General features: G+C 40.5%; 1 protein-coding gene across 2 annotated transcripts; it reads right to left on the reverse strand.

Annotated features, from left to right (window-relative positions):
* Positions 1 to 2,966: 2,966 nt before the first annotated feature.
* Positions 2,967 to 24,294, reverse strand: gna11b (guanine nucleotide binding protein (G protein), alpha 11b (Gq class)). 2 transcript variants are annotated; one of them, XM_069710571.1, is made up of 8 exons: positions 24,052 to 24,294; positions 12,571 to 12,755; positions 11,813 to 11,967; positions 9,912 to 10,040; positions 8,877 to 9,005; positions 6,515 to 6,644; positions 6,232 to 6,385; positions 2,967 to 5,966 (listed from the first exon to the last, which is right to left on the reverse strand). In XM_069710571.1, the coding sequence occupies exons 1-8, from the start codon at positions 24,185 to 24,187 to the stop codon at positions 5,776 to 5,778; spliced, it is 1,209 nt and encodes a 402-aa protein (XP_069566672.1). In that variant the 5' UTR covers positions 24,188 to 24,294; the 3' UTR covers positions 2,967 to 5,775. The 2 variants fall into 2 exon arrangements, with proteins under 2 accessions (XP_069566672.1, XP_069566670.1); XM_069710569.1 differs by lacking the exon at positions 9,912 to 10,040.

The raw sequence follows: 24,294 nt of genomic DNA on the forward strand, positions 1-24,294 counted from the left end.
GCTACTTCTTCTTTTTTTGTGCAAATGTAAAGAGAAATCTTCACTACTAAAATACAGCATCGTTAAAGGTGGATATTGCATTATTACCAATGTATCATGACAGGATCCTTTGCCACAGGGGGGCCTGCATCAAAATCTAGTTTAATGATTTACCTTTTTTTTTTTTTTTAATGTTGACAGCATTGTTTATTTTCCTAAGCAAATTGACTCAAATTTCCTCCTACTGACTGTTGCATATGCTAGTACGCTATATTATTCTAGCACAGCCGACCCTAAAAAAACAATCATGCATTTAAAAATAAAAGACAACTGTAGGCTACAACTGAAAGCGTTTTTTTGTTTTGTTTTGTTTAGTTTAATGATTAAAAAAACCCAAAAAACATTACTATTTATTTCTGAGATTTACCATGATCAAATCATTTAGGCCTAAGAATGCAGGAGGCTTTTCTGAGCAACTGTTTCTACTGTAATATATCAAATGATCTCAGAAACCCAGTCCCAATGAACCCAAGTACATTACGGTGCATTTTATTTCGATAAATGTTCAAATTATCCTATATCTCAATAAAGATATCTCAAATCAAAGATGAGAGAAGATTTGATTACAGAAAAAGTCCAAAAAAACTCAAAATAGATTAATATTAAGTGTTAATAATCAAATGATATCATATGTATCAGTTATACTTTGACAACATTTTGTTGCCAATACTTCTGTACTTTTACTTAAGTAGGATGTCTCATACAGTACATTTACCTCCTAAATGAGTATTTTACATTGCTGCATTGCTAATTTTACTTGAGTAAAGGATCTGAATACTTCTTCCACCACATAATCATGAAACCAACTTGGCACACACCATCAGCAAGTATAGGAACAAATTTATTTCAATTTAAAACAGATACCTTGTCATTATGTTTCTCTCTTAGAAGGCGGCAATGATCATAAGTCATGTTTGAATGAGGATCAGGCAACAGTGGTTGAAACAAATACATGAAACACATAAAAAAATATGGCAAGAGTTATGTAAATCAATAATCGATAATAACCAACTAATTGAACCCCCTTTGTAAAGGGTTCCGCTTCAATGAAGACATCCAAGCCCTCACTTCCATCACAAAATAAACAGCACATGCAATTATAATTACAGTTTCTTAAAAAACAGCAGATTATCTTTTAAATCTTCAATCTTAAATACAGAATAAAGTCTTTGCGTGTACTTAATCATCTATCCTTTTAGTCTCTGGTGTGTTTTATTTAAAAAGGGGGACCATCTCAGGTGGTCCTTCTGATGATGACCACAGCGTTGGCACTTAGAGAGAGCCTGGCTCTACGGAGAGTGGGGTTGGCACACTCAGTATAATACATAATTTACATTTGGTTTACATTAAAAAAAAAAACCAGCATTTTATACACACCACTACACAATTGACCTTCAGGTTTCATTGGAGTGAGGAAAATAAATCAAGTGGTCCTAAATAATAGTGTTCTGGTAATGTCTTCTTATCATAGAGAGCGGGGGGGAAAAAAAACACACACAAAAAAAAAGGGAACGAGCTTTAAGTGGATTATGCACCAACTTCATACTGATTACCAAAAGATAAGTTTGATTCCACTTAGTCCAACAACAAGCCCACAGGAAGGAACGTCAAACAACACCGGCCACCCGACAGTCACAGAGCACGCTCCGAAACCATAAAGGGCCGACCAACTTTCCTTATTCAAGGCAATGAAAGGCAATAAATATAAGTGTCGTAGTGAAAAACCAACCCAGCCTTTTCACTGGTTAATGCTAGAAAAACGGACACGAATGAAAGGAGATTTAGGTTTCATACACACTGCCTTCCCTCTTTCCAGCTCGTATATCTTGAGATAAAATCTGTTAAAAACACACTGTGCAACACTGGGCTGCTAACACACCTCTAAACCCACACCAACAGCCGCCCGGCCCTTCACCATGTGCCAGAGTTGTAGAGTCAAGTTTAAAAAATACATGGTTCGTCACCATTAAAGTGAGCTGCACTCAACACACAGTAAATATTAACACAACTACTGATAAATACTTGGGTATGCATACGGGTTAATCATTCCACTTTAATACTGGCATCCTGATCCTCTTTGGGACAGCAGTCTCTAACCGTTGGCTTCCTCCGCACGGGGTCAGTGTCTTTTTTAGCAGACAAAATGGCAGTCAAGGACCATACTGGTGTTTTTAGCCTCATTAAGCTTGAAGAATACCTTGCATTTTAAGTTTCCTGCAATTTTTTTTTTTTTTTTTTTTGTTAAATGACAAAGCATGAAAAAACATGAAATAAAATTTGTCACTGCTCGCCATGAATTCAATGGATTTCTGTACCTGGCTAGAGCCCCAAAAGGATCTTTGTAAAAGGGACCTTTTACAGTAAATATTTAGTCGTCTTAACTTTTCTATTAAATCTGATATTGGGAAAAACATGCCCTGATTGATGGGCTCGAGTCCTTCTGACAAAAGTCGCAAGACAATTCGAGAGATTTAAGAGGCAGCTCCAAAATGACAATTTTGATGCAAGGAATTACAAAGTCCAATTATTCTTTAAATGACATTAAAAGTTATAAATCCTGACAATAAAGTTCCAAATCTTTGCAAGTTTCTAGCTTTAGCTGAAACCAATGGCTACCTAGAAAGTAGCAAATCCATAGATAAATATGGATACAAATATGCAAAACCATTAGTATGGTTTTTTAAAGATTTCTTGGCGTTCAGCTACGACTCAAATACTTGGGAAAACATGCAATACTTGTCCTGGTAGTGGTGTCTTTGCTGATAAGTGTTTCTATACTGCATGGGGTATTACAGATAAACACCGTGATACCAATGGAAAAAAAATAATATATATATATATATGAATATATATATATATATGTATATATATTATTTTTATATATCGTGAAGATCAGAGAGGCCAAAGGGCCAGATACCTAAAGAAATACTTAGAGAAAACGGCTTAATGTTGGTAAACTCTCTACACACACACCTTACATTTGCATTAACACCCTGCCTATACTTCTTATAGCACATACTGCAAGTTATCTCCATTTATAAACAAGTATTAGTAGTGGATGACTTGGTTCACTGTGGTCATGTACTCCACTCCCCGCTGTCTGATGCACTGTGATAGCCCTTAATGAGGATGAAGGGTAAGTCACCTGTAGAAAAGGTCAAAGACCAAAAAAGTATATCTGCACTTCACTGGCACTATTCAAAGCAAGCCTCAAAAAACTGGAAATTAACAATGCAAAAAACCAACAACAGAATTTTTGTGTTAAATTACAAATAGCAAGCATGGACCGCAAAGGTCTTCAATCACTGATTTAAAAAAAAAAAAAAAAAGTCCAACTATTTTCGTACTGTACATTTTTCTAGGTATGCATTACAGCGCTGTATCTATAAACCAAGAGGAAATACAAGTTTCTTTAAAAAAAAAAAAAAAAAAAATATGTGAGGGCTCCCAAAGAAACCAAAGAGTATTATCATGGATGGAGACGTGATGGCAAGTACAATTGGAAATGTCTCGATAAGAAATAGAAAGCAGAGATAAAGTCCTTACTATACCAGACATTCGTTTTTTTTTTTTTTTTACAGCAGTTCAGACTCAAGTAGGCTCCGCCATGAGAAAAGGAGCACTTCAACATGACAGAATCAAAAGCAGTCAAATTATCAACACCTTCAAACCTGGTCCATAAATTATATAAATAAAAAAAATCTTTTAATTACTCTTAAAATCATCTTGTCACCATACTGTGAAGATTTCTACCAGCCCTAGTTAGTATTACAGAGCCGTTGCAGTAGTGTGGTGTTCTGAGGCTGGTTGGGAGGAAACCCTTTTCTCTGCCTGTCGCCCCGTGCCGATCGTTTCCTCCCAGCTCTGTGTAGTCCTATTAATCAAGTGAACAAAATCCATAATCACAGTATCAATACTACCATAAATTCATAGGAAAACAAAAATGTATGCTAATGAAAGAAGTTGATACTTTTTTTTGTTTTTTTTGTGTTTTTTTGCCAAAGATGGTGTACCACAGAGCGTTTTTTTGTACAGGAGTGTTTTGTGTATATGTATTTACAAACAAATATACACAAACAACATTTGCAGACTTCAGAGTGTGTTTTTCTGTGAAAGGTTCAGAGCCCCCACCCCTTTCCTCACATCACTCAACAGCAAGCAATCTTGTTTATAAACAAAGTGACTATACAGTAAAAAAAAGAAACAAACAAAAAAAGTAAACAGAAGCACACCCCGATATAATGGACGACGTCACCGTCAGGAAATGTGTCTGATTGGACGGCTGAGTGACGCAGGTGTGACGTCATCAGAGATGTTAACCGCATGGATTCCAGTCACACCGTGGGGGTGTGGGCATGCTTCATTTACAGCTTTTCTTTTGTTGAATCGGCTACTTGCAGCCCGAGCTGCAGATGTGCTCTGTGGGCTGATTGAACACTGATGACATCACACTACCCTTCGAACATGCTTCCACCAATCAGGGCCTCGTCAATAGCAGGGTACCCCTCACCTGCTACTAGAGTTTTGTAATGAGGGTGTGGATCAGTGGAGCCAGATGCTGTGAAAGTCACGCGGAAAATTGTCCATGTGAATCCATACAGAAAACATCTAGAGGAGGGAAGCATGTGATTAACTTACACATAAGACAAAAACAGAGATCTTAAAAGGATACTTATGTCAAGTACATTTTTTTTTTTGTTGCTTCTTTTTAGAGTTTTTGTTTTGTTTTGCAAAAAAGTTTTCTTACATTTTCTTATCATCTTTCCATTTAGCCATTATTTGTTAAATAGAATTAGACGTAGCAACACATTTCTATCATTAAAAACATTTTTAAAAATCTCAGCAGTGAACAAATTTTGATTAGCTATGTCTTGCCCCCTCGTACTTTTTTTTTTTTATTTTTTTTTTTATCTTAAGTGTGTTTTACATATACATTTACTTCATAATATATATTTATATTTTTTTGCGATTGCGATGCTCACACCGGTGGGTACATTCATAGATGCAAGGTGGAGGCAGAATCCTCAGCCCCGTCCCCTTGTGTCTGGTGTGCGACCTCCCATCCTGGTTGAGAGTCACTCTGAAATTTCGCTTCTTCAGCACCAACTGGTACTTGAATTGTGTCAGGAGATACAGTGCTCACCTCCTTCGCGTAGAAAGGAGACACCGGAGGATGTGATCTCACACCGCTGGGGGATCAACTCTGAAGGGCCATGGAGGGTTTTTTTTTTTGCTGCTCTTCACCAAAACAAAAGCTCCTCGCTAATCAATGCTGCCCCAAACACACATATACACACACACAAATACCAAAATCCCCTCCAGTCACTGTACAGCCCGTGTGAAAGGTTTGTGTGCCAGATGAAATGTGCCAGAGCCAGCAGCTGGGGCCAAATCTGACACACGGAGCAGCTTTGGGAGGACCGAAGACTCTGACGCAACAAGCTGCCGAGAGAAGGAGGAAGAGGCTTTGGTGAAAGAGGAGGGGCACGTTTGCAGGCGGGAGGATCTGTGAATTTACTGTACTAGAAAAAACAACAAAAAAAGCAATGGTTCTGTTGGTGTGTGTCTGTATACGTGTGTGTGTGTGTGTCTGTATATGTGTGTGACTGTATATTTGTGTGTGTGTGTGTGAGAGCCGGAGTAGTGTGCTGTGTAATGCATGTGGAGTTGACAGCACATTTCCAAAGAGGTGTGCGTTTGTGCAATGCGGAGGAGGATGTGCGTCGTACGGGAGCCTCACACCAGGTTGTACTCTTTGAGATTGAGCTGTAGGATGGTGTCTTTGACAGCTGCAAACACAAAGCGGATGTTCTCAGTGTCCGTGGCACAAGTGAAGTGAGAGTAGATGATCTTGTCGCTGTCTGGGTTTAAGTCCACAAACATCTTGAGGATGAACTCCCGCGCTGCCTGTGCATCTCTCTGGGGACCTTAAATTAAGAGGCAGACGAGTATATGTAAACACTCCTGTACCCGTCGTCATGGCATACATTATAAGATGTGTTTAAACTGTGTGGAACAAGTCAGGTGCGAATGCAAATCATTTCATTGGATAAATTTCACTTTCATGTCTTCCTGTGAAGCAAAAACATGAGGTTTTTCTTGCAAGAAAAAGCCTAGAACATCCACGATCACATACAGAGCCACACACCAATCAGGCATTCAACACACACCCAAATATATACGTGATCTCACCATCAAACTCAGGAAAGTAGTCCACCAAGTGTGAGTAGGAAATCTTCTCCTCGAGCAGGTCCTTCTTGTTGAGGAACAGGATGACGGAGGAGTTTTGAAACCATGGGTAGGTAATGATAGTCCTGAACAGAGCCTTACTCTCCTCCATACGGTTCTGATGTGCAAAATTGGGAGTAGAGGGACAGAAAGATGATCATTATGGTTGTTTGGCTTCAAAAATAGGTTTATACGTTTAAAATACGGTAAATAATGTACATCAAACACAAGCTGTCTGTCCTCTTACCTCGTTGTCCGACTCCACCAGGACCTGGTCATACTCACTCAGCGCCACCAGAAACATAATGGAGGTGACATTCTCAAAGCAGTGAATCCACTTCCTCCTCTCTGACCTCTGACCCCCTACATCCACCATCCTGATGGTGAGATGAAGGTGAAGAAGAGGATAACAAGTGAAAACGTTAGCATGCACATCTGGGTGGCCTAAATTATGTTATGTGATCTATTTAAAGACCATAAAACTGACAGTGTAAAACAAACTGAATAAAAGTTGAAGCTCTCAGTATTCCCAATGCACTGAAATGGCTTTATGGACTTCATTTTGTTGTTTTGACATCAGTTTTGAATCCATCAAGATATACATAGTGGAATCACCAAATTGTTTATGTCCTGGTCTTTTCAACAATACGTATATACTACAGATGAAATTTATAACATAATAACCATTTTTGTCTTCAGGCCATTAGTCCTAAAGACAACTCCTAGTCTCCCTTAAACATTTTCAGCACATGACCTAAATAAAGATACAGCCTCTCAACCAGGGACCCATTAAGCATATTTTTTACTACCATTTAAGGAAACATCAGAAGTAGACCTATCAATTATTTTGAGCCCTGACCATTTGTTAAAAAAAAAGATTATTCTGTAGTCCTGTGAACTTCATTGTAAAGTTGCTTGTGGAATTTTTTGTAATTATTATTATTTTTTTTTTAAATCACTTGATGGATTCAACACCTTAAAGAGAGGAATAATCAAATTCATCTAAAATCCAACAACTTCTTGGACATGGTTCTCAGAGCTTTAACGTGTACAGAAATCTCTATTTGGCAAAAACGACAAACGAACAAATTTAAAGTGTGAGTACGTTTTTGTCACTGTGAGTGAGTGAGTGAGTGAGTGAGTGAGTGAGTGTTGCATGCCACCGAGAAAGCTTTCCCTTTAAGACAGATTTAGGATCAGTTTTAAAAGGAGTGCCACTCCGTTTGGAAAATCTTGATTATTTTAACCGTTTGCTAAAAATCGACCAAAAATTCCTCAACAGAGAAACTCTCCCCCAAAAACTAAGAAATAAATAAAGAATTAGATAAATGTTTGATATGGATTTTACTGCAATTCATAAACTAAGTAGCTTTTTATCTTTAAACCCCTTTTGTAGTCCAAACACGGAGTCGACATTATATCTGATGCTAGATCAGCTTCTATTTTGCCTTGTGTTATGCTGAAAGGTCAGAACACATTAGTCTCTCAACTACACAACCGTCTTCCCTGTTGTGCGTGACAAAGTACCAGATGAGAATAATTGTCACGTTTTCAAACACACTTGGAGAAGACAAATAGGGAAACAGCAATGACTTAAAATGGAGGACAAAAGAACAGCTGAAAAGGACATGAACAAAGGATAGAGGACAGTCAGAGGACAGGAGGTAGAGTTGAAAAGGTGATTAAAAAAAAAAAAAACAGCGGGTAAGCCAAAAATAACCATAAAAAGTTTGATTTCAGCACGGGTCAGCAAGAAGCCATTCATGAACCACAGTCTTGACTCAAACACTGATAGATAGCGCGAGTCCTCAGATGGTTTCAGGTTCCCTGAGCTTCTCCTTGACAAGGTCACCTTTTGCTCATCAGGGACTTCAGGTCCCAGTTTCATTAAGCCTTCACTTGTGACAACTGATTCAGTAAAAATCGGTGAAGAAACTTTTCCTGTGAAAGAGGCATAAATACGGCAACTGTAAAATTGTATTGCCTTGGCGTTGCGTGTTTTTGTGCGCCTCTGAAAGTCCAGGTGCCCGACTTTAGACCAGGTGCAACATGGTCTCCGAGAAAGCTGCACCAATCAGCTAAAATTCACAATGCAATGGTGCCCCCTAGTGGTGGCCCAGTCCACTGTGGTCCACAGAGACCTGGGGCCAATATAGGCCCTGCAGGACCTGCTGCCCAAAATAACATTCCTCCACCGCGGAGAGGACGACCTCGTTTCTTCTGCCAGCCAGAGAGGAAAGGAGGAGAGGAGGAGGAAAAGAGGAGGTGACCCATTTACAGAGACCGGGCACCAGAATGTAGGACTTTGTGTTCATTTGGGGGTTGTGATTTGTGTGGTACGATTGTTGTTGGTGGCGGCAGTTAAGTGTATGATGACGAGAATATAAAACATAACGACTTTAAATTTTTAGGATTACAGGGAAACGTTAAGAAAAGTAGGGATTGAAGAAAAACGAGTTAAATCAATAACATTTAACAAGTTCTTTTGATTAATGGGGAGGATAAAAAGTTTATTTGGGGGCTCAGTAAAAAAAAAAAAAGAAACACATCGGATGAGGAGGTAATGACGTCATGACAAAACATGGAGGGACGGAGCCACATCTTTCTACCTGAAAATGATGCTTTGCAAGTCGAAGGGGTACTCTATGATTCCTGTAGTGGGGATGCGCACCCTGAGTACATCCTGCTGAGTGGGAAGATAGCTGGGATCTGCAATACGATCCAGATCCGAAAGATAACTACAGGCAGGCCAGTGAGGAAAAAAAAAAAAGAAAAAAAAAGGGAGAGATAAAGAGGGAAAAAAAGACAGGAAAACAGTTATATAAAGCATGACAGGGAATTACCGCAACCCCCCCTGCCATTCCAGGAAAGTGTGGATCAGTCCTGTTGAGGAAGATTCACAGAAAAGGCCATATCACAGAAACAAAAAGGTGTTAGTTTGTGTTCACTGCACCACCATCATCTTCTTTCCATAAAAACATTAAACTTTTGAGCTAACCGAGTTAGCTAAGAACTTGTAACCGTAACCTTGAGTTTACTCGATTCTCTTTTGAATAAAAACAAAAACCCAACTAGCACCGAGGTCATTTGTGGATTTATGGTGCAGACGGTGAGGTGGTGTCAGTGACAGTAGCAGTGACAGAAACAGCAACACCTGTGGTCAGATAAAAAAGGATTGGACACGTCCGACATCACAAGACTCCCTAATTGTATTTTCCAAAGGCAAATGCCATTTCAAATTCCATAATTTAAATTCTACCATTTTCACACATTTATAACAAAATCCTGGAGGATCTTTGACATCGCTGCCTAATCCTTCTTTATCCTGTATTTTGTGGCTGCTCCGCACACGCTTTCAGTGCAGCACGTCCGGCCTGAGGTTTGATCCTAGGGCCTCGGGACGATTCTAAACACAAACCACTGATATCTAATCAGATTAACACAGCATCTTTTCTATTTACCGCCACAGGGTAACTCAGACTAGTGTTTTGGGGCTATTTCAAAGTTGTTGTTGTTGTTGTATTTTTTTTTTATTGACAGCAATAAATCTTCCCCTCTGAGCTATGTGTTGCTATGCTGACAGTCATCAGTGGTTTATGTGCTCTAGCCATGGTGATGCTGCAGTCCTGGTGCCTGGGGGGTACCTGAAGATGACGTTCTCCAGGTCAAACGGGTACTCTATTATACCCGTGGTGGGAACACGGACCCTCAGCACATCCTGCTGGGTGGGAACATATCCCTCTGCAGTCACACGATCTATATCGCTAAGGTAACTGGAGATACACATGAACAGTGTGGATAACACTGAAATGAAGACATTTTCAATGATTTACAAAAAATTTCCTTTTTTTTCTTTTCCAAACATATGCAGAAACACACAGCTTACACATGTCACATCACATTGCAAGCACACCTGCATGGATGCAGACTTGAAGCTAAATTAAACTGCAGTACAGCACAACCACAACCAGGGGGCACTATAAAGTTTGGTTATAAGTGTTTGGCAATGTAGCCTGGGGTCATATATTTTTTTATAATGTAATTGTGGCAAAAAGACACACAAAAAAAGACTATGAAAGAGGAGGCTGACACATTTGGCCACAAACAACAAGGTGCAAACCCAATGGGTGGACACCTTGCCAAGTTATTTTTACACCCATGGTTAGGAGTGTATCTCTTGACATTCAAAAAATAAACACAAAGCTAAACTTGAAAATATGATCACAGCTGTATTTGAGTGCTCTGTGCATATAGAATGGAAACCACTGGGAAGGAGGAACACCAAAATCTGAAATATTATCAGATTGGACTGGAATTATTCCCTCATTAATAATGGAATATGTTCATATAGTTGACAGCATGTTGTTTATGCCCAGGGTGAAATGACAGGCAGGGTTTTGACTCAAAGTTCTGTTCTATATTAGCTGGCTGGGCAGCATGAACTCTGGATCAGGAAACCCAATCTCCTCAATTGTAACAAATCTCAATGACACATTGCTGTACTAAGAAATACTAAGTCCACATTGGAGAATAAAGAACAAAAATAACAATTAGAAGCTAAATAGTGCTCTTGAACCTGAGGTTTTTTTTAATTTAAGATTGTTAAATTGTGAAATAGGCAGGAGAATTTTGAAATTTTTCACCTGATACCGCACATGATCAAATGCCTAATGCACTGCCCTGCCCAGTACCAAACCCACATGGTAATTACACACAACCTGACAACAACCACACATCCAAACACACCTTAATCACTCTGGAAATTGTTGTCTTGATATCTGGAGACAAATCTGTGTTTCTGCCACGTGTGAAACAAAGGGTCAGTTGTCCCAAAATCCTAAAACATATATTTTTCAACTTACCTCGGGCATTATTGAGCTATACAGAAAGAAACAATGAAAGCAGCTTTTTTTTTTTCCTTTTTGGTGAACTGACCCTTCAAATTTCACCTGCGTGCACACACAAGTTCACTCACATAATTAAAGCCCATACACACTGACACCATTCAAATCCAGCACGTACATGTGATTGCCAATAACACATTCACACACACGTTTCCATTTAATCCAATAATGTAGATAACATGACAAAAGACTAAGAGACTGTTTTTCACAGGTTTGGGAACTGGGATATTTTTTCCGTTAGTCATCAGTTGTTTTTCTTGAAATCATTGTTAGATATGCGAGATGTGCAAAAACAAATCTTTGCAAACTTTCTACAACAGCTAAAATGTAAAAGAAAGGATTCAATCTTTTTTAAGCATTAACAGAATAAAGTAGGAAGAATAGACGGTTCCTAAACCAGCGTCACAGACTCACAAAAAATTACATCAGCACACACAGATTGTGTCACAGATGCTCATAAATACCATTCTTAAATCCTAGACAGACATCACACCCATTGTGGGAGAGAGAAAAACACACACACACACACACACACACACACACACACACACACACACACACACACACACACACACACACACACACACACACACACACACACACACACACACACACACACACACACACACACACACACGTACTATTTAGTGGAGTCAGAGAGCTGGTACTCTCTGCGGCGGTCGTAGGCCTCCTGGATCCCCGGGTCGGACCACAGAGTTTTAATAGCGGCGATGTAGGGATGGTCAAAGCCATTGATCTTCTCAATGTCCACCTCCTTCACAATCATGGCATTAGACTGGAAAGACACACGTGAGGGAAAAGAAGGTGAGATTAGTAGCACGGAAGATTTGAGACGGAACAATGAATAAGACTAACAAAGATGTATTTAGTTATTTCCATCAATCTTCAGCTGAAGACATTTCAGATATCTGCAAATAGCTTTCTTCACTGTGTGTTTAGACCTAGCGGCCGATCCCAACCACCCACCTATTCTACTTATTCCAAAGATAATGTTGCAGCTAGACAAACTAAATGCATCACTTTTTGCGTGCCAGAAGTTTTTCCGAGGTAAGACCCAAAACACACAGTTGGTCTGACTCTGAAAACAAAAATGGCGTCGATACCGTGGAGAATTGTTCTTTCATCTTCAGGTCAAACATCAGAAATGTATGATGTCCAACAGAAAGTTTGGCACAGTTAATCTGGAAATGTATCCGCTGCCTCATCTTTTAATATCTACTCCAAATATTTAATGCTTGCAATTCTGAAATTCTACATACCAGTCTATGCACTATGAACCCATTACTTGCCATCTGGTTTATGTTTTTTGGTAGGTTGAAAGATCAACTCTGCTTTAGGGGAAAATGTCTGGTGAAATCATGGAGTCATCGGTCCTTACCCGGTTCTGCTCAAATTTGTAGGGGATCTTGAGGTTCTCGGAGGCGCGGATCATGGCCTGCATGGAGGTGAAGATGTTTTGGTAAACAAGCCGAATGAAGCCTCTCTTATCCTCGTCCGTGTAGCCGGCTCCGTGGATGATCCTCATCTGCTTGATGAAGGTGCTCTTGCCACTTTCTCCCGTACCTGAACGGGACACAGAACACGGGTGCAAAGTTACAATGTGGGCAGAGTGAGATAGCAACATAAAGCCCGGTCAGTCATCATATCTACAGGAATAACCAAATGGCAAAAAAAAAAAAGAAAAAAGAAAAGCCAGGAAACTGCAACGCTGGATAAATGCAACCAAAACCATTTGTTTGATTCACATGCAAAGTACTGCTAGTTTAATACAGTCTATATACAGTATAACATGTTATTCACACAGCAAAACAAAAGAAAGTAACATAAGAATAAGAAAAAGTGGAGAAGGTGAGGCAGAAGATACTCTGATTCACAGAAGGACATGGAGTTCAGAAAAACCTTGTAAACAATTAGGGCATTCTTCTTTCATTTATCAGTGCTGTAAGTATTAATACATTAAGAGGATTGGATTACTTGGGACTGTGATATTTGAGACTGTGACTAAGTCTGAAATAAACAAAGATGGGGAAAATTAAAACATTATTTTGTGCTGAAATGATGTGAAATCAAATCATTGGTAGACTCTCTCGTCAATGGTTCAGGTAGTTCTGCTGGAGCCTTAAAAGCTCTGAAAGAGGAACAAGAAATGAGCACAGAGAACTTAACTTTGGTTACTTGTGGATACTGTCTTTGTTGTCCAATAACTATAAACAACAGACTTTTACCAAGCAGCCATCTCAGAGCCCGATCCGTTCTGCACACTCTGAAACAGTATGTATACCTGCCCTACTTGTACCACACGTGCATAAACATTTTTATAGTGTTGAAACACTTGACACCTGCAAGCACCTAGCTGCAGACAAAATGGTCGAAGCGTGAGCAGCACTCGCTGTAGCAGTTGAGTTGCAGGCCATCAGCATTTTTGTCAGCTTTCAAAACCCAATACAAATTCACTATTGTTACGTGCACTAGATTTTCTGTCGAAAATCTGTATGCACGGTACGCACCACCGTCATCAAGTCGTAAGTGCAAATGTACACAGTGCAGTTTTAGGCAGCATCCTGGGTGTATTTTTCCAATGTTCTGTACATTCTGTGGCATTAACAGTGTAGAAACTGTATATCACACTCGGTGTTTATCCATTTTATCTGGTCCTATTAGGTGCTACCCCCCCATTACCCTCAATTAGTGGATAATTCATTATGACTCTTCATTTGTGCCAAGATCATGAGTACAGCCAAAATCTGTAACACAGGACAGGAGTGCCACGTAACGCAAAAAAGAACAAGTTTGATGCCAGTTGAGGAGATCCAAGAACATGCAGATGTCTGGTTTTGTATTTGATGTGTAATTATTATTCTGTTAATTAATAAGCAAAGTAAATCAGCACAACCTAGTACAAATACAAACTTTAATATGGGATGTTCATCGAAGTCAGTTTTATACATTATGAAATCCCTCTTCTGAAATTCCAACTTCATTACCTAAACTGGTTATGACTGCAAGTACAGTATGACAAAGCGCCTTTGTCCAACATCAGGAAGTTGACCTACAGTTCGTGAACAAATCAAAAATATTTCCAAGGAGAGGAGAGACGAGTGGGGGGAGAATACAAGCTAATTTAATGAAGATGATTAACACAACTTGCCCTACATTCAGCATCTAACACTGAGCTGCCTCTGCCAAAAGGTTACAGCTAGGGGTCGTTGTCAAAGGGTTGCATTCCTTCAGTGATCGTCCGCTGCCCTCCTGAGTCCATATCTGGATGTAAGATCATTGCAATATTTCAAGTGGTGTCGGGTTTCCACATTTACACATATGGACAGGAGCCCCCCAAAAAAAGGCTACACTATAGGCAAGTACATTTATTCTGCTTTTATTCATGCCAGAACATTCTCGATTTCAGTTTAAAATTCACAATCTCTGCATTCATTAAAACAACCGTTTTTAAGCTTCTCAAAATCCACAATAGCCCCTCTTACTTGCTGGGGGGGGGGGGGGGGGGGGGGTCTGTTGGGCCTAACCCACATTTCACAGTACCCCGCTATGCTCTACATACTGCCTAGAAACACCACCCTCAGGCAATTAAAAAAAAAAAAAAAAAAAAAAAACCTGATGGCAATTCAGGTCCTCAGTGATATCAAAAGGGATCCAGCACATCCATAATATCTGCAAAACTGGAAGGGAAAGACGAGGTGGAAAAAACACACATACACTCATCTCACCACCACCTACATTCAAGGTTTTTGAAGAGCAGCCATATTTTTGTTACCATAGCAACCCCTCCTCTGTCTCCCTCTCTTTTTCGTTCCTGGTTTTTTTTTTCTTTCTTCTTCTTCCTTTTTTTTTTTTTTTTTTTTTTCTTTTAAAACCCCTCCCATCCATCCCTTCTCTCTCCTCTCTTTCGTAGCAGACAGTAAATATAACTGCGAGCCCCTCAGGCTTGCTCTATGCTCTTCATCTTTTTGGTGTACCACAGAGAAGAAGGGCCTCAGCTCCACTGAGAATCTGGAGGGGAGAAAAAGCTGGTCTGAGGTCAGTAGCAGGAGGTTTGAACACCTAAGGTCTGTAAAAAGGCAGGGAGAGATAGCTGCTTCTCTGTTGATGCAGGAAGAAATACCTTAATCTCAAACACAAATTTTGGGTCTCAAATCTCTGTCCATAAAGGGGAAATGACCCTCCTCCGTCTCCTCTTCCAACTAGATGTCCAATTTTGGAGAACAGAGACGAGATAGGCTCTACCGCTCAGTACAAAGGAATTATCTTCATCATTTCTCCTGGATGAATCAATGCATTGCAGTGAATGCTGCACACTGGTGCCTCCAAGGTAGCCGGCATAATAAAAACGGATTGTCTAGCTAACAAAAGGAGGCAAATACAGAGAGTGTGTTCTTTGTTACAGGCTGCGGCGGTAATGACTGCATACTGTTTCAGCAAAGGAGCAAGAAGATCACTCTCCGGCTTAATGCCTGATTTATTTCTCGTGACCCCGTCACAAGATCTCCCTCCGCTGTGTTCTCTTAACTATCATGTCCCTCTTTCACCAGACAACACACTACGAGCCTCTGTCTTCCCTTTTTTCCTCTTCAGATTGTACCAGCTCCAGCCACAACCATTTCCATGCCCTCACCAACCCCCCCCCTCCCCCCACAAATACGCTCTCTTCCCCACCCTCCCTTCCTTCCTTTCATCCCAACCCCTCCTAACCTCCCTTAGGCTAGAAATATGCCTCTCCATTCTCATCCCTCTCTGTCAAGAATTTTGGATATTCATAACTAGAATCCATCCATTCTTTTTTGGTAATGACCTAGAAAAAGGAGGTCACCTTTTAATAGCTCACACACTACTTCGGTTTGATAACGCTTTCTGTTCTAAGTAGCTACGAGTGTGAGGGAGAAAAAGAAAGAGCTGAGATTACGTCCCAGTGCAACAGTGCAAGGTACACTACGCAGCCCACACGCAGACATCCGTCTTTTGTGGAGCTGATGTCTTTCTTGGAACAAAGCTAGCTATCCTGGGCAAGGGGAACCTGATGACAATACGCATTCATTAAAACTTGCTCTCAATACCCACATTAAAATGGTGCGATGAAAAAAAACAACATGCGAATAGTACAGCTATGCATCATGGAAAGGCGACAAACACACCTGCATCCTCCGTTGCCAGACTAGCTTTCATAAGCCTTTACATAACGCCACTGATGTCAGCTTGTGACACAACACCTGATAGACTTGACACGCTGCTGTCTTGGTGCAGCAGTTTTGGTCGAGCCCAGGTTGGCACACTGTAAGGTTATGCCCGTGTGTGTGTGTGTGTGTGTGTGTGTGTGTGTGTGTGTGTGTGTGTGTGTGTGTGTGTGTGTGTGTGTGTGTGTGTGTGTGTGTGTGTGTGTGTGTGTGTGTGTGTGTGTGTGTGTGTGTGTGTGTGCTTTGTTTAAGCTGTCTGCTCATATCCTATAATTCATCCATCCTGCTTCAGATGCAGGCATGGACGGCCAACAAATGGCCACATGCACAAGCACGGCCATGTCTCCTAAAGCCGGATTCCCCCCTGCTCTCGATGAACGGGAGATTATCTGCATCACGGCAAGCCTCCATGCAAACTACACACAAATGTCATGGTGCACTGGTATGAACCGTGTTTGCTTATTTGCTTATCTGCGTTCATGAACTGTCTTTTCAGGCAATGCATGCCAATCTCAGCAGGGAAAAAAAAAAACATTTACATGGACACAACCGAGGTTAAAGTATTATCTAAACTTCAACTTTTTGTTTTAATCAGCAGCCTGGAACAATACTGTATGAATCAGACAGGCACACGGCTAACTAAAATGTAGTGTGGGTCTCAAGCTTTCACTAACTTCATCTTGGAAACTGGCCTCTTTCAGGCGTATAAAGGAAAAGGACTGAGCCAATGCAGCCTGCAGCTACACAAGATACACACCACCTGCCTAACCAACTGTGGGCACACACAGATCCTGTGGTCAACCTCAAGGCATGGATATTACCTCCGCTGTGATGGCCCATTTATTCCCTTTTTCCTGCAATGATGCGGGCCGTGCATTGTACACAGCTTCAAAAAAATTAGAGAAAGAAACTCAGGCAAGCGTAAAGACCCAAGAGTAAAGAGGACTATTTCTCAGGTTTTTGCTGCTCGCTGTCAGGATCTGTGCACAATACTGTTACTTTGTGCTGATGTCTCTGCATCTGCCGAGCGCTTCACATGCGTGGGTGTCGGCGCTGTAAATCGAACATGCATGCTGTGGCATGCTCTGCACATAATACACACAGTCGCAAGCTCACACGTCTTCATTTGACCACCTTAGGATGGATGGCCTTGTCTGTTTACCAGTGAATATGCGCTCAGTGTCGTTCTAGTCAAGTGGGAGTGGGTGAGCAAAAGAGAGAGAAAAAAAAATGGCTTTACAAAAGATAGGTAGCAGCAGTATTTTCATCTGCAATACACATACTGTGTTCAGCTGCTCAAAGTAAAACAAGCCAAATCCTTGATATTGACATTATTTCTTAAGCCACAGTACTTATTTTAGGGAATCAAATCATGGAGATTCAGAGAGATAACATCACTTTGTCCACACATGGGCACAGAACGTACATTGCAGATATCCGCTTCCATCCACTTTAGCAAACATTTAAAAAAATTGCCAAGTGTAAGAATGGTCGAGCTTTCCAAATCCTTGAAACAGAAAAATGAAGAAGACGGAAGTTGAAAAGGTACGATCAAAGAGAAGTGCAGGCTTTACTGTACACGGCAGCTGGTGGGAGTAAACAGGACTGAACATGCCACCCTGTCACCACAGAGAGAGCTGGGGATACTGGCAGCGAACAGAAAGGCAGGCTACGTCCCCGTCCTGTCTGGGGACCCGGGGCAGCACTATGTGGGACAGTCACCATCAAGCCTCATTCACCCTCAGATCTCCAGAGAACCAGCCATGACCCCTTTTAAGAACATGCGTGTGCGTGTTCATGTGTGTGCCACTGAGCAAAATGGGCAACTGTGTAAAAAAAAAAACACACAAAAAAAACAGTGTCATAGAAAGACAAAAATTGAGAGCAGGGCTGCCTGAGGACAGGGTGACTGCCTGAACCATTATTCCAAATAAGCAGAGCTGTGAAAGGAGTTTGGATGGAGACACTACCTACGTCTAGTGATGAAGAACAAATTGTCTTTATGTGCTTCATAGTAATGAAGTGAGGGGGGGCTATTTGAATCTAAAAGACATGCAATAAAATAAAGATATTTCAACTGTGCATCCAAACTAGCCACCTGGCATTTTGTTGAAAGCTGGACTGGATACCTCACTTCGATACGTTTAGTATTATCATTCGGTCATGTCAATACCTAGGCAACACGTTTACGTATCAAAATGACTTTTGCTGTGCTTACACGGGAGTAAATGACATCAGTCATGTGAGCCACCACATTTAACATACCGAGCCTCTTCTTGGGCATTTAGGGAGTGTCTGTAAATTGTAACATCTAACGATAGCTTTCCTGTGAATTATTCAGGGTACATATTTTAATTAAAGGTAAAAGATTTATACAGCAACGTGCAATGTAATTTTATTCTATTAAAATAAACAAAACCATTGACGTCATGCTTCATTTGTGTACCCGACATATAGCCTGATATACATGATATCGCCAGCTCATCATACTGCAATATGAGTCAATAACAAACATTTCTAAGCAAACTACAGTATCAAGTTAACTACAGTTTTTCCAAAGACGTGCACAGGATCTTCCTTTTGTAAATTCTAAATTCAAATTGTTTTAACTGCAAAAAAAAGCACAAAAGAAGACTAAGCACTGCAATAAGACTGTACAATAACTCACCTCTGGTAAAATCTATCACACAACAATAACACCGTTGGTTGTCTGTTTTCTTGTTTGTTTAAATCTTTGTGCTATTGTTTAGTTAGTTTTAATTTAATTTAATTATTCTATTTTATTGTCTATGCTGTGCATTTTTATATTTAATATTTTTTTACTGTTGTTTTATTGCTTTCTTGTACCTATAATGCTGCTGTAGTGAAAAAATGTCCACTTGTGGGATTCATAAAGTAACTATCTATCTATAACAATGGAATGATTTTTTTTTTTTTGTTTCACCAAGATTACAAGACAGCACAAAGCTTGCGCCACTTTTCATGATGGACCTGTATTGCATGGCATTCCTACTCACTTTATGCACATATCTTACTATATTTACACTTTCATATTTCTAATAAATTAAATAAAAATAAAATGACAAGTTATGGTAAGTGTAGAACTGAACTTTCCTACGAGCCACAGCTAAATGTACCTGACCTTAGAAGTTAAGAAAGAACTGGACAATATTTGGATAACATTTGTTTTAATTGTTGTTCTTGGCTGTCGAAATAGTGGTAAACTTCTACAAGTAATGAGATCAAATCTAGCACTTTTAGCAGAGGGAACAGATTGTTTGACAATAATGTCAACATAGAACAGAACATGCCATTTTTATTTGATCTTTTATGTAAAAATGACTCATACAGTTCCTGAACAACCAAATTTAAAAGGACCTTAAAAAGTATTAGTTCATTTTATATCTTTATGAAAACTGAAAAATAGCCCATGTTCATCAGATTCTTTTAAAAGCCTGATGTATGCAGCACAGCTCTCACAATGATTTCCATATTTAAAAGCGTTAGATCTGACCATGATAAGGAGGATTTCCGGAATAACTGATCATCCGCACAGCTCCTCATTCACTGGCATTAAAAGCACTGCACTTGCACACATACACAGACACACGCAACCACTGAGGAGTAGAGCTAGAACATCCCTATTGCCATATATGATCAAAATAAGACGGCTTGGCAAGAGAAGTAAGGTCAGCAATAAACATCCGAGACTAACCCCTGATCCTCTTCCTGGTTCAATCAGACTATTCCTCTAAAGGATGTTTAAACCTGGTAACAAAAAGTACGACCGATAAAAGAAGGATCAGCAAGTTCAAGTGAAATCAATGAGGACTTGGCAAATGACTGTGCATCGAACTGATGTCTGGGATAATGTGCCATCAGCATAGCAGGCTTGACAATTTCTCTGATGACCAAAAATGCTTTCCTGGGATCATTGTAGGGAGCTTTTACTGATCACCAGGCATTCTGTTTTTCATCTTTCAAGTGGAGCCCACATTTTCGTGAAAAGTAAAAGCCAGCTGGTGAACTGACTGCGTGACTGGGAGCTTAAAGTCTACTTCTGCCAGCACTTCGGGAAACCCTGAAGTGTTTGCCCTACCATCTCACTTTACTGACCGTTCGCTCGCTCCAGCAGTTCATTTACCCGATGCAGCAAAGGCCACAGCTCCTGGCCCACTGTGTTTTGACCAAGTAGAGGCAAACCACTGGTCTGTGGAGCAGGAAGCTGTTGGCATGGCCTGATATGGCACTCAGTGACAGGCAGCCAGACTGTGGGCACTGCTGCAGCCCTAGCAGAGCTGTTACTTCCTGAATAAGTGGCCAAGCTTAATGTTGTTAATACATTTACCTACATAAATACACCTGACAACCACCCTGACAGTATTTTTAGTGTGGAAACTTTGCGCCTGTGCCTGGTGCGAAATGTAACCAAACCTGAGTACTGTTTTGTCAAGACACGGCTATTTTGGCAATGCACCTAGGTCATAAAGTAAATCCTGCCAAGAAGGGAGAGGCAGAGTGTTGGACCTGAATTAGTGAGCTAAAACGTTGTCGTAAGGGGAATGTGACAAGCAGCTAAGGTAGGTGTTGCATTAATCGAGAGCTGAAACAATTAGCAGATGAATTATTCTGCAATTTTTCAATTGCAATGTTTAAGTATTTTTTTGTTTCTGATAAAGTACTGCCATTCTGCTTATTTTTTCTGGATTTATTAGTCTATAAAATGTTAGAATTAGATAGCAATGAAATTCCCATCACAACATTTTAGGTCCAAAGGTGATGTCTTTAAATGACTTTTTTTTATTTATTTTTTTTATCCAAAAAACTCCCTTTAAAAAGTGAGAAAAGACTAAATATGGCTGCAAACTCAGATCATTTTCATCATCAATTAATCTGTAGATGATTCTCTCCATTAATTCGTTAGCTTTTTGGTCATAAAAAAGGTGAAAAATGTTGATCAGTGTTTCCAAAATCCCAGAGTTGAGCTAAAAATCTAGTTTTATCCTGCCCAACAGTCCACAACCAAGACAGTTTGTCATCACAGAGCACTAGAGGAACCAGAAAATATTCACATTAAACAAGCTGGAACATAGGAATTTAAACATGTTTTTTATTAAAGAATGACTTACAATTATTAACCGTTATTTAAAATAGATGGTGAACAACAGTGTGTTTTCTTGAATAAATTACCAAAGCGATCATTTCAATTATCAAATTTATTATCAAATAATTTTATTTGGACAACTACTCAAATCATCTTTTCATCTCTCTTATCGCTCCCTCTTTGATAAATCCAGTTTCAGCACTAATGCTACAGCAGTCTGCAGTAACACGTTGTGCACTAAAACTGTGCACACTTGACCAGATTGAGCTGCTGGGTACACTGCTGCAGGATCAGCTGAAATGTACAACACATCTCTTGTACGTGCACTGAACTGCAGGGCTGGTAATGACAGAACAACTCCCACAACATCCAACTGAGATGGAGCTCAATATCAGTTTCCCTCTCCAGTCGAGTAAAATACACTTGATGGACCACTGAAGGGCAACTGCGGCTCGGTAGAGGAGGTTGTCCACTAACCACGGGGGGGTTGCGGATCCTCCTCATGACACCAAACGCCAAATTGTTCCCAACAGTGAAGCCAGCGCAATTGGCATGGTGGGTTAGCTGCAAATGGATTAAGGAGAGGCAGGCTGTAAAGCGCCATATGTAATGCAGCCATTTTGGAGCGTGGTGGTGAAATGTTCAGCAACAGAGATTGTCTTCTTCCTCCAGTGAGGTGTGGAGAGGCAGGCAGCTCACCGAGGGCTGAGGGCCTGAGAATAATGCCAGGGGATAATAGGAGTCAGTGACATCTCAAAGTCTGAGCAGCAGATGTGTTTAACCAAGCCTATTAAGACCTGGACTAATCCTGCCTTACACGTCCTTATCCAGGCTTCCACCGACAGCCTTAACTCACACAGGACAGTCCCCGTACAGCATGACTGACTGCAAATCTTGCTTGCTTTCTGTCTTCCACAAAGACACCGTCACACATGCCCTTAAAATGTCTGCTGTCAAAGTCAGAGAGCAAAAGAGAAACTAAAACTATACCGTTGAGAGAGACTGTAAATGTTTACCTAAATGTTCTTGTATCCTGATATCACTCAGCCCATCCCTGATCATCTGGCATTCGAAATATGTTTGCAAACCATTTCAAAACCACTGCTCATAAACAAAACGCCCCTTTTTTCCCCTCCTCACCTTGGCAGCCAGGTAAAAGAGAAGCGCGACAGCGTTTAAAATGTATGACACAGAATAAAATATGTCCCATCAATGGTATGGCTCCAGTGTGGCCTACTTTACCGAGCTGAGGTATTCAGCAGGGAAATAAAAAAAATAATAAAAAAAAAAGGAGACGCACATGTCAAATAACCAGGACTGCTTTTGGTGTGTGAGAAATGGGAGCAAACGTTTTGAAACTAAGGATGCAACCTAGATAATTCTAATTGTCCTAAAAATGGACAACTGCTTCTTTTTTTTTTTTTTTCCTCCTCCAATAAGCCTTCATACTATATGTTGGGTCGCAGCATGGACAAGAAGACGCATGGATACAAAACACATTTTCTGGAAGAAGGGGAAAAAAAAAAAGAAAAAAAAAAGAAAAGGCCCACGAGTACATTTGTGATAAAGCATGGCCTACTGTTCCTTTTTGTGTGTGTGTGTCCACAGAACTATGAATCAATGCAGCAACAGAGCAACTTATTCAACAGCAGCTCCCACCTGCCCACACACCAGCTACAAAAATAGCTAACCTACTCAGCTAGACTCCAGGATGAGGGGGCAAATCCCTCAGTATCCTCGTCCTGCGGAAGGGTAGGTTTCGTGACACCGGGTGCACACTTATAAAAAAAAAAAATATGTGAGGAACCGTAGTAATGAATGAACGGACACCGGAGCAAGGGTCTTTAGCTGAGGCACCTGAAAGGCTCTTCCATTAGTACCAAAAAAAAAAAAATGTTACGCAATCCTGGGTGAAGGCAACAATGCAAAGCAATCCAAAGCTGCTATTTGCTATTATCAAGCGATCGTCTTTACCTTTATTTATTTTTTTTTTTTATTTAAACCATCACCAGATAACAAAACCACAGTCGGCAGCTTTTTGGACGCCGGTCGACTCTTTAGCTCGGGGGCTAAGTCAAATCACGTCGAAGTGGCCCACCGACTACTTAGCATGTGGTCGCCGGTGAAAACGGTGACATCTTAAGTAAAACTTCGATGCACACACACACACACACACACCGATGGCAATAAATCCAACCCCCCCGCCCCCCGATTAGTCGATACCTTTGCAGATGTACACCTGCGCACGCCGGATCGCTCGTGTTTTTTTTTTTTTTATATATATATATTTTTTTAAACTCGACAAGCCCGCAAAGGAAAAGCCACGCATTTCGGGAACATCACGCCACGACGTTTACTCCCCACTTGAAAACCGGGCTTTGTAAGCTAGCAACCCTTTTAACTTAGCAGCGTATTTTGCTAGCATGCCCCCTGGCCAAGAAGGCCCAAGGAGGTGATAGCGGTGCACATGACGGCGCAAAAAAACAAAACAAAAACAAAACAAAACAACAACAAAAACACGACAATCAAAAAAAAAAAAAGAAGAAAAAAAAAAAGGGGGGGTGCATACCGAGAAGTAGTAATTTCAGCTCTCTCCTGGAGTCTCGCTTGTCTCGGCGGAGTTGTTTGTCAATTTCTGCATTGATTCGCTTCGACTCCTTCGCCTCTTCGCTCAGGCAGCAAGCCATCATGGACTCCAGAGTCATCCCCTCTGGTGGTTGGCAGCCCGGTTTTAGACGGGACCCGACAAAACAAAAAACAAAAACAACAACAACCAAAAAAAAAAAAAAAAAAAAAACACACCCCCACTTGC

Source organism: Brachyistius frenatus, unplaced genomic scaffold (genome assembly GCF_029030835.1).
Source record: "Brachyistius frenatus isolate BFR_SWC_R1_liver_20210118 unplaced genomic scaffold, ASM2903083v1 Contig_93, whole genome shotgun sequence".
Taxonomy (NCBI): domain Eukaryota; kingdom Metazoa; phylum Chordata; class Actinopteri; family Embiotocidae; genus Brachyistius; species Brachyistius frenatus.